The following is a 10,805-nucleotide window of genomic DNA, read 5'->3' on the forward strand; positions in this document are numbered from 1 at the left end:
AGAGAGAGAGAGAGAGAGAGAGAGAGAGAGAGAGAGAGAGAGAGAGATATCTTTAACTAAATGTCTTTCTTGGATATTTGCAACACTTTTTTAGCATTTTTCGCTTAAGGCTTTTTGTTTTTTCCGCTTTACAAACAACCAAAGCTGACACTGTGACTGAAAGGTCCCTGATTGAAATTTATTGCTGATTAGATTTCTGTCAGACAGGGAGGCCATTGGCAGGACACATGTCCTATCAGACATTGTACATTAAGAATTGGTTTTGAACGGGTTTAATTGAAATGAAGGATTTGTGAAACACACTCGGGGTTTCCCAGTGGGGTTTGGGGACCACAGGGTCTTGTCTCTGCTGTACGCAGATGACGTGGTTCTGTTGGCGTCTTCAGTCCAAGACCTTCAGCATGCGCTGGGGCAATTGGCAGCCGAGTGTGAAGCGGCTGGCTTGAGAGTCAGTTCTTCTAAGTCTGAGGCCATGGTTCTCAACCGGAAAATGGTGGTATGTTCCCTCCGGGTCGGTTGAGAGTCTCTACCTCAATTGGAGGAATTTAAGTATCTGGGTGTCTTGTTCACGAGTGATGGTAGGATGGAGCGGAAGATGGATCAACGGATTGGGGCCTCATCCTCAGTAATGAGGGCGTTACTTCGGTCAGTCGTGGTGAAGAAAGAGCTGAGTTGAAAGGCAAAGCTCTCGATTTACTGGTCTGTCTTTGTTCCAACCCTCACCTGGTCATGAGGCGTGGATCATGACTGAAAGAACAAGATCCCGGATACAAGCGGCCGAAATGAGTTTCTTTCGTAGGGTGGCCGGGCTCAGCCTTAGAGATAGGAGGAGGAGCTCCGTCATCTGGGAGGAGCTCGGAGTAGAGCCGCTGCTCCTCCACATCGAAAGGAGTCAGTTGAGGTGGTTTGGGCATCTGATTAGGATGCCTCCTGGACGCCTCACTTTAGAGGTGTTTCGGGCAAGTCCCACTGGGAGGACGCCCCGGAGAAGACCCAGGACTCACTGCAGGGATTATGTATCCTCTCTGGCCAGGGAACGCCTCGGGGTCCCCTAGGACGAGCTGGAAAGTGTCGCTGGGGAGAGAGATGTCTGGGTTTCTCTCCTGGACCTGTTGCCTCTGCGACCCGACTACAGATAAGTGGAAGAAGATGGATGGATGGAAATGTTTGCACCTTTTTGGGATAGATTTGTATATCATCCATCCATCCATTTTCTGTACACGCTTCTTCCTTTTCAGGGTTGCGTGGGTCACTGGTGCCCATATCCAGCAGTCACAGTGCGAGGGGCGGGGTACACCCTGGACAGGCCCACACATAGAGACAAATGAGACAAACAACCATTCACTCTCTCACTCACACCTAGGGACAATTTAGAGTTACCAATTAACCTAACAGTCATGTTTTTGGACTGTGGGAGGAAGCCGGAGTACCCGGAGAGAACCCACGCACGCACGGAGAGAACATGCAAACTACCCAGAAAGGTCCCCGGACCGGGATTTGAACCGGTGACCTTCTTGCTGATAGATTTGTATAAATAAAGGTAAAATATAACACACAGTTCCAGTGGGTTAGTCCCAACAAATTTATTAACCAGCTCCACATTCAATTCTTTGGAAAATCAAAAAGTGAAACGTGAGCATTTAGTGCAGTCAATGGATTTTGGCAAACAAACTCTCCTGTTGTTTCAAACTCACATGGAATTAGTTATAAAAACAGCTTTGCTGTGATAAAAAACATGAAAGTGCTTCCTGAATAAGCAATGCCTTTTTATCAAAGTGAATTGAGCCTGAAATCATGGGCAACTACTGGGAAAATGAATGTTTAATGCACACATCCTCTATGTGCAGCASCGTTGATGGATGGGTCAGGTGGATTCTGCCCAGGGAACCCATTCATRAAATGTCAAAACCAGACAATGTCCAGCACCTACAACAAGCTACAGATCGTAACTGGCTCCAGGGAAACATTCGTGCCTATTAGTGGAGAAGAACTGTGCTAAAATGGTGACATCTCGAATAGAAAACAGAGCTCCAGCAGTGTATGTGGAGCAGAGAAAAAATTTAAACCAGCAGGAACAGACATTTGCTTTTCATAGCCCTCTCACTGGTCATCTGTTGGCATAATAAAAAGGCATGAAAACCTTTTCTGAAGGCCAGCCTTTCTTGTAAGGAGCTGTGAGCCAAAGGCTGCTTGATGCTGGGTAATTCCCTGAGCTCCTCGCTGGCTGTGCTGTTCTGATCATATTACACTCAAACAGGGTGACAAAGACTAGAGCTGAGTGGGCAACTGGTGTGRTGTGGGGTCTGCTAATTGCTTTGAGACAGATGAGACTTGTTAAGCGTTGTATTTTGGATATTTATAACAAAGCCGTTGAAAGGATATCGACAAGCACAGCTAAGTTTTCAGTTAACCAAATGGCTGCCAATCATACGAAATACTCAGTTTTTATTTAATAAACACATTGATATGCCACCACAATGCATTTCTGGAGAGGCGTTGTAATTTTTCAGCTTTTTGATTAACACCTAAAACAAAGAAAAAAAAACCCAACTGTTTTGAATGGACAGATTGGTCCATTAAAAGGTTTTTAATGACAGCAAGAGAATYAAGTTTCATAGATTAGTCTGATCCTTTATAAAGTCATGGTCACATTGAGATTTCTGCACTCTACATCTTTATAGCATCTTGACATACTTAAACAGTAGTTCAAACCTTTTGAAAATGGAAACATCCATCCATCCATCCATCCATCCATCCATCCATCCATCCATCCATCCATCCATCCAGTCTGGGTCTTGAGATTTTTTCCAACCCTGAAAAATATATTTTGATATGAAGAAAATACAGGAATTTACAACAGATGACTTGAACAACACTTGAAGTTATGTTGCCATCTTGTTGATGATGAACCTGCACTGTACTTCCCTCTTTTTTGTGCTTGTTACAAGTGTGTGTTTTGTCCGTATTTGAGTTATTCCTTGTTTTTATTGTGCTGGGACCTGAGTACATGTTTTCTTCTGAAGGAAATTTTGTAACTGATTAATTGAATTTTAGATGCAGTTTTGTATTTTATACTTTCTGATCATTGCAACCATAAGGCTATAACAGAGTAAGAGTTGGTGTGCGTCTTATCATGTGTTCATTKTTTTAGCCTAAACAAAAATGAGTTACYTTCTACGTCTGACATAATAACACCTCCAGGGGTGTAACCAGGAAGAGATGTACATTATAAGCTCAGTTCATTTATTAGCAGAGGATTGTTTTCAGAAGAAGTTGTCAGTATGTTGCAGAGTCTCTGCTCAGAGCAGGGCTCCTGTGTTTTGTTTTGGTTCAGCCCAAGGTCTTATGCTGAGGCCTGCTGGGTGCTGTACTGTGAACCTGATTGGAGTCAGAAGATTGAGAAGAAAGTTTTGAAAAGAAATCCAGTTGGATTCCTGTTTATTTTCTTCTTCTTCTTCCTCAATTTCATCAAGATCCTCATCATCTTTCTCCACAGCTTGAGAATTCACCAACACTTCACTAAAAAACGTTGCCATTATTGTCCCAGACCTTTCACAACAAAACAAAGTCTCTCACTTACGCTAGTCGAAGCAACTCATCAAAATAAGTCGTAACATGTGACAATTTAGTTCAATGACTTAGGGTTTAGTGGTTTAGTTCCTAAATAACACATTGATTTAATTTGCTTCCTCCTTCAAGTCCATCACAGGGCCACAGAGACAAGCAAGACAACTGTTGACACTATTTCTAGCCCCATTTAGACTATACACTATCTCATCAGTGCAGGTAAAGTTAAACTCTGTTCCTCCAATTTGAATTCAAAGAGCTGRCTATTACAAAAATAGGCATCAAGTGTTCATAACTTTTCCACWGAACRCAACTTCAAAAAGGTRTGAACTATTGCTTTAGTAGACACTTTTAAAATCAGTTTATTACTTGAAGCCATGTTAAAATATATGCTCTAATTCAGTAGTTGGAATAGTCTGCAGCAAATTGGGTAGTGGTTATCCCATGCTGAAAGAAATAGACTCTCAAAAAATAATAATAATAGCCTGACAACAAACTACAAAGCTCTGATAACACGAGGAGTGTTTCATTTGCTACAGTAATGAAATGAGCTGATGTGGTCAGTTCTGAATGGGTTCAGTGCTGTGTGCATTTATTAATTTTTCAGAATATTTCTCTCAGCTTTTGAATATTTTTTTCCACTCACCAAATTTCTCATTTTCCCTTTTCTCGGTTTGTTCCCCCGAGGTGCATTTTCTCCATTTCTTGATTTAGTGGCYCACACTTGAAAATAACACCGGCTGATGCACGTTAACCTATACTGACAGGCAGTTATTTCCCGTTTTTACCTCCTCTCTTTTKTTTCTCTTTCTCTCTCACGTGTTTCTATCCTCTGATTGCCCTGTCCTCTCGCAGCTTCTTGTCCCTGAATGATTTGCCTCTTAGGGCCACATGCCTCCTGTCATATCTGTCTGCTCTTATCTCAAAGCCTGCCTTGCTCTGATCTGAAACGGCCTTCTCTGGTCATGAAATATGAAAGCAACCCTGCAGCTGATCCTCATCACCTGATCGTTTATCTTCATCCGAGCCTCTGCCTGACAAAAGCATAATAAATTGGCCTAATTTTTCTAACTAGCTTTTGTACGACACCAAACAATTTTTTTTATCATGAGTTATTCCAGCATCTTTTCTATGCCAATTGTGTCATTATAACAATTATGGAGCTATTTTTCCTGTATGATATATTTATTGACTAAGAGCTGACTGAAATTGAAGAAGATACGGAACGTGGCTCATCACAAACATGGACTCATGACTGTATTTCTGTAAAGGTCAATTTACTTTTTGTGGAAACCTTGGCTSAAAATGGGTTGTTTTGTCCTCGTCGTAAATGTTGGGTTTTGTTATTTAATGAAACACCCAAAATTGGTCTTGCAGAGGGTTCAGTGCCAGCAAACTGCAGCATTGATTAAAGGCAGAGTCATATGTTGGATTGAGGCTGACCTATTATTGCTGAAAACTGGGGCAGAGAAATATGAACTGCCAATAACAGCCGGGGAAATGTTATACGTCTGAACAGTAAACAAGTCAGTTGAGTTTTACAGTAGAGCAGTTGGATAAAACTTGATGATATCGTGATCTTTTTTTAGCGTGTACTCCACCGCTCGTCCTGAGTGAGATAAGCTCCCCTCTCCTGTTGCCCTCTAGGAAAAAGCAGACATGGTGAATTGAAAGACAGATAACCCTCCATCAACATGAAAACTAAGGTTTTCACAAGATAGAAGACCTGTCCTGGGTATTAAAAACCATCACTGGTGAAAATGAGGTGATTTGTTAATTTAATTGTGTTCTCAATCAGTTTTTGCATAAATCTGTGTTTTTTTTTCAGTCCCTATAAACGTCTCGTCTCTCTAGATAAATGCTTCTACTTATCCAGTCTTGCAGTCAAATCACACAAGCCTTTGTAATCACACAGAGGTAATATTTGTCTGTGTTGCACCTTTGTGGTACAGATTACAGCTCTGGTGCCATGAAACATATTGGAAAAAAAAGATTTTAAATAAGGAGAAACAATCCACGTTGAAGATAATTATAATAACAGGAGTAAAAATGAAAAGAAAACCTGACAGGCAGGGACTGCCTTCATGCGTGCCACAGCTTTTGTGCTTTACAGTAGAACACAAGGTCATCTGTTATTAGCATTTTGCATCATAGCTTTGAGATGTGGTGGTGAAACGAACACGTGACAGGGCATGCATTATTCATCGCTAATCAGTTCAGTGGGAGAATTCTGATGCAGCCATGTTAAAAAGATTTTTTTTAAAAATACACATTTTCACTATTTGTTTCAGGCATGAAATAGGCTTGTCTGAAACTATATTTATATTGCTCACACGATTTCACAATTTTTTATTCTGTGATTAAAGTTCGTTATTGCAGCAACCATTGCTGAAGGGATTTTTCTTTAAGAATTTCTTGTTCTCGTTAAAAAGGTCAATTTCTAGTGAAGAAATGTCCAAGACGAAGCCAAAAGCACGAAAACAAAAACGGTAATAAAAAATGATAATTTAGCTAGAATTTTAATGTATTTTAGTTATTTTGAGTGTTGGCAGAAAATAACTTTTGATTGGTGTCATCAGTGTTGCAGATGAAACGTCAGTGGTCAATGTGATTAGCTTGAACCWGGTCAGAATGATGAAGGCCAGCTTTCTGGGAAAATTGCAGTTGGGTTTTGCATTAAATTTTGAAACCCTGGGGTTGTGTTCATTAAAAATTGAAAATATTTTTGTTGGAGCAGCAGTTTCAGATTGTGACTCACGAGTCAGATGCACGTCACTGTTGGGGGAAGATGACTGGCTTATATGTCAGAGTAGCTTTACGTTCTTATTAACAGGAAATTGATTTCATCTATTGGGAAGAGTAGAGAGACAGGTCTTGATGGATCCTGTTACACAACCTTTAGTCAATATGAATATCTTCATCTTTGCATCACAGTCGGCAGGCCATATTTAACGCAACAAAAACAATTTAGGGAAACAGAAATGATGCGGAGCTTATCTTTGCAGCCTGAATAAACCTCGCCACGACCAGACACATCATACTTTCAGTCACACATCTTAAAAAGAGATCATGATTTTTTTTTATCACTATTAGCTGGGACTGTGTGTTTGGAAATGTGTTTTGTTAAAGCAGATGGGATTTACCGGTAGCTTTTTGAATTTCTTTTTGTAGTACTGGATGGATTTGGCACCMGATTAGGCTGTGGCCACGTGGAGTTTTAAACAATCTGTTTATCGGCAAATGACATTTCAGGTGATGGAAGAAATTTACGAAACTGCTGCCTTCCATGGCAAAGKTTTTAAGGCGTGTTTTGCACATAACAGTGTTTTGTTCAGGGTATTTCTCTTTAAATTCAAACCACTGCCAGATGATAAATTCGTTGCTGCTTTTCCTCACAACCAAGTTGTTTGTCTATCCTTGAATTGCTGTTTGGGGCATTTGAAGCATCTGAGGGAAACTAAACTCAAAAGAAATTAAATGCCTGACTTAAACATAATCATGACAATTGATGCCAGATTATATAGTAATGAAATAATACATGAATGTGGTAAAAGTAGGGCTGCACCTATTGGTTGAAATAATCGATGACGTCGGTTATGTAAATTTGTCGACGCAGATTTTTTATCGATTCGCTGTATTACATAACCACCARGTGAATGTTCATGCAATTCCATTTCGGTACCTAAATGCATCATTGCGACCATATTGGCATAAGAGTGGTGAGTTTTTCATGCTTGTCCTGAACGCAGCATCGCGCAAGAGCGTAATGACGTCAGCAGCCGCTGCTTCAGTTCAGTCTAAGCTTGAAAACAAGCCTCGCAGCTCCTGGAGTAAAATTTACCGAACAGACCGTCTCTGAATTATCTGGTGGATTAATTATCTTGTGAGCACGACGTTCGCTTGCTCAAAGTAAATAAAGTACCACCACTTTCTTTATTTCATCCTCCATTAAACAGAGACCGGTGTTAGGTCGAGCCGCATTCCCAGTTCCCCCAGCGTCTCAAACAACAGAGGAGCTTCCCGACACACGTCTGACCTAAAGAGCACAAGCAGCCAACAAGTGTTGGACGTGTTCTGGATGTTCAAAACGTAGCTTAAATACCTTTTATTTATTTTAACTGCATCCTCTTTTGTTTATTTGATTTAAACTTATTTGCCTTCCATGGACCTCCATCACATATTTTTCTAGAGGGGAAATGACATCAATAGAAACAAGTGGAGCTGGATTTTAATTTGTACAATAAGACAAAACAGTCTTGTTGTTTTCAACAGTTTTCACCATAAAGAAATAAGTTACACAACTGACGTTACAATACATAGAGTTGGATGTTGTCTTGATATTTGTTAAATTTTATATATTGAGAAATATGTTAAATAAAAAATAATAAATAAATGTTTATTATAGTTTTTCCAGAGTGACTTGAATTTTGCATGATTTAGTTCATTTGTTAGATTTTTAACATCTTGTACTATATTTCTTTTAGTTGAATTTTATATGCTTTGGTTGAGATTTTATGTTGATGTTAAATCTTTTAAGCACCTCTGTTAAAGATTTGACTCTAGAGTGCATATTTTGTGTCCATGAAAAAACTATTAAAGAAAATATTACAATATTAAAGAACTGTTCTTGTTAATTTGATGAAAACATTTTAAATTTCCAGTGCACTCACATCAGAATAACTTTTAGATTTGTTGTTAGAATAATCGATTAATTGAAAAAATAATCATTAGATTAATCAATTAGAAAATAATCGTTTGGTACAGCACTAGGTAAAAGTGGCAATAGATCGTACATTTAAAAGAATCCCGTTAAGGAAAGATAAAATAGGGACCTGAAGGAACTTGTTGATCATCTTCTTACTTTTAGTTCATTTTAAAACAGATCTCAAATTGTTCTTTTGCAGATTTTAGAGCAGATGCATAGATATAATTAACTGAAGATTGTTTTACGCTGGAATATACTAAATGTTTTAAAGCCTGGGTTGTCATAAAAACACTTAGGCCTGTCACAATAAATTTTACTGGACAATAAATTGTCTCAGAAATTATTGTGATAAACAATAAAAAATAGTTTTGAGACCATTTTAAACTAATATAAGTCGCCCTCCTTACGAAGTTTACAGAAGTTTATGAAATTACAACTAACCTAGACTGGATATTGGGAAAACACACAACAGCTGCTGAACCTATAACATCACTGCCCACCTCTATCCAGGCCAAGGCAATTTATTCTGTACGTGTCTTCCTCTGGYTTCATAAAGTAACTGTTATCAGTGTCATTGACAATTTATATGTACAGCACATTTAAAACAACAGTTGACCAAAGCGCTTCACAATTTACACCAACTATTATAGCCTAAAATAAAGATTAAAACAATACAAAAATAAAAATAAAACACAGATACCCTAACACCATTTACAAAATTTATGAAAGTTTACAAAGTTTACGTAAAATTACGGACTGACCCGGAGCAGAGTTTGTGAAAAGACACTGAAGCTGTAACATAGCTACTCACCTCTATCTAAGCCGGCACAATGTATTCTGTCTTCCTCTGGCTTCATAAACAATAACTGTGATCACTTGCATGCTGTATACGAAGTTTACAGAATTTTACGAAATTTATGTAGTGTAAAAAAACCCCAACAATTCTTGGTGAACCCAAGGTTCAGCGCGGTGTCCTGAGGGCGTCCTGAGGTCGCCGACTGAAAGAAGGCGTTGCAAAACTAAAGACGCCCCTATAGCTGAATGCCAGTTCATGGGGCTGTCACGCTACAGTGGTTAGAGACCAGGCAAATATCTGATACAAGAGTTCACTTCTCCCTATGCTAAGGAGTASAAAAGAGGGAGACATGAAGAAAATGAACAAGAAGGCAAATGAAAATTATCAACCTGATTTTAATTTATTGTGCGATTAACTGATTTATTGCTTGTGGCGGCAGGCCTAATCACATCAAATATGCTGAAGTCGATTAACCTTCTTTTATCCCATTACAGTACGAGGTAAAACTGCGTTTCACCGTGACTTCAGTAATTATTTTTGACCGGTAAATTGGTTTCAAATCTCTTAACATTGCGTTACACAGTCGAGTACCACTTACAAAAACATTTTTATGTTTAAGGAAAATGTTTCATGTTGTTTTTCAAAATTTCCAATATGGTGTCTCTTTGTCTGTCGTCTCGGTCGGTGTCAAGCTCCCGAGAACATTAAAGTAATAATGTGACCTTTTTTCTTGGACAAAAATATGAAGCCAGTAATGTTACACACTTCATAAGTCTTGTTTTTTTCAACTTTTTTTTTGCTGCCACTCTTCCAGCGTTACCCTGCAATTACTACATTTTTTCCCAGCTTAAAATGTATAATCTGTATAAACGCTAATTTATTTCGTGGCTAGGACTTGACAAATGCCCCCCCCCCCCCCCCCCCCCACACACACACACACACACACTGTAAGTCTAACTCTAAGGATAGATTTTTTTTGCCACTAATAAATGTCAGTTTCTTTTGCCACAGAGTGACTAAAAATCACAGCGTCAGGGATTGAAGCTTTCACCTTTCAGACTGTGACACCTGACAGAACACCGTCAACAACTTTTTTCAAAGATGTCCAAAACACAGGTTCCTATCAGTCATTCTTAGAGTGGGAAAATAAGTCTCGACAGAAAAAGTATAGAGAAACAGTGCAGGTGGGAGGGAGAGATTTGGAGGGCGTCCACAATTAGATATAATATAATTTCCCTTTTGAAAATTAAGGCTTCAACTCTAATTTGTAATGCACAGATTAACGTCCAGCTGTGCATTAAATTGGATTGATTAAATACAAGCACGAAATAGATACACTATGTTTGGGGAGGAACGTTAATCTCTTTAGATTTTTCCCAAATGCATTCACTGAAGGTCACCTTGCCCATTTAGGGAATAGTTGCCATAGCTACCTTAATTTGAGGGTACACAAACTTTATTAGTGATGGGATCTCATGAGGATGCTTTGAGGGAAGTAAACAGGGTGGAGACGAAATGGATCGTTTGTGGGGAGTGGAATCGGAGGGAAAAAGTTGTTTTGGAAAGAGGTTTTCATTTTAAGTAGGTGCCCAAATTTTCAGGACARGCGTCTCTAAACTTTGAGGCCTAACGGCAATGCTGGCGCCTTAAGAATTTATCATTTAAGCATGTGTGTCGCCTACTTGGAACTGATCTGTACATGGAAAAATGTTTTATTTTTTATTTTATTTTATTTTA

At 39.1% G+C, this 10,805-nt stretch overlaps 1 protein-coding gene across 2 annotated transcripts in view; it reads left to right on the forward strand.

Annotated features, from left to right (window-relative positions):
- The window catches only part of LOC106513734 (cAMP-specific 3',5'-cyclic phosphodiesterase 4D), a 73,487-nt gene that overhangs the window by 40,606 nt on the left and 22,076 nt on the right, over window positions 1-10,805 (forward strand). Inside the window, exon 4 of one of the 2 annotated variants that reach the window (XM_014002704.1) lies at window positions 7,524-7,553. The exons of the other annotated variant lie outside the window; for it this stretch is intronic. Within the exon in view, the coding sequence (XP_013858158.1) occupies window positions 7,524-7,536 (13 nt within the window). The 3' untranslated portion in view covers window positions 7,537-7,553. Of the gene's footprint in view, window positions 1-7,523; window positions 7,554-10,805 lie in introns of those variants that run through there. 2 annotated transcript variants of the gene reach the window in all.

The sequence above is a fragment of the Austrofundulus limnaeus genome, unplaced genomic scaffold (assembly GCF_001266775.1).
Source record: "Austrofundulus limnaeus strain Quisiro unplaced genomic scaffold, Austrofundulus_limnaeus-1.0 Scaffold14, whole genome shotgun sequence".
Classification (NCBI taxonomy): domain Eukaryota; kingdom Metazoa; phylum Chordata; class Actinopteri; order Cyprinodontiformes; family Rivulidae; genus Austrofundulus; species Austrofundulus limnaeus.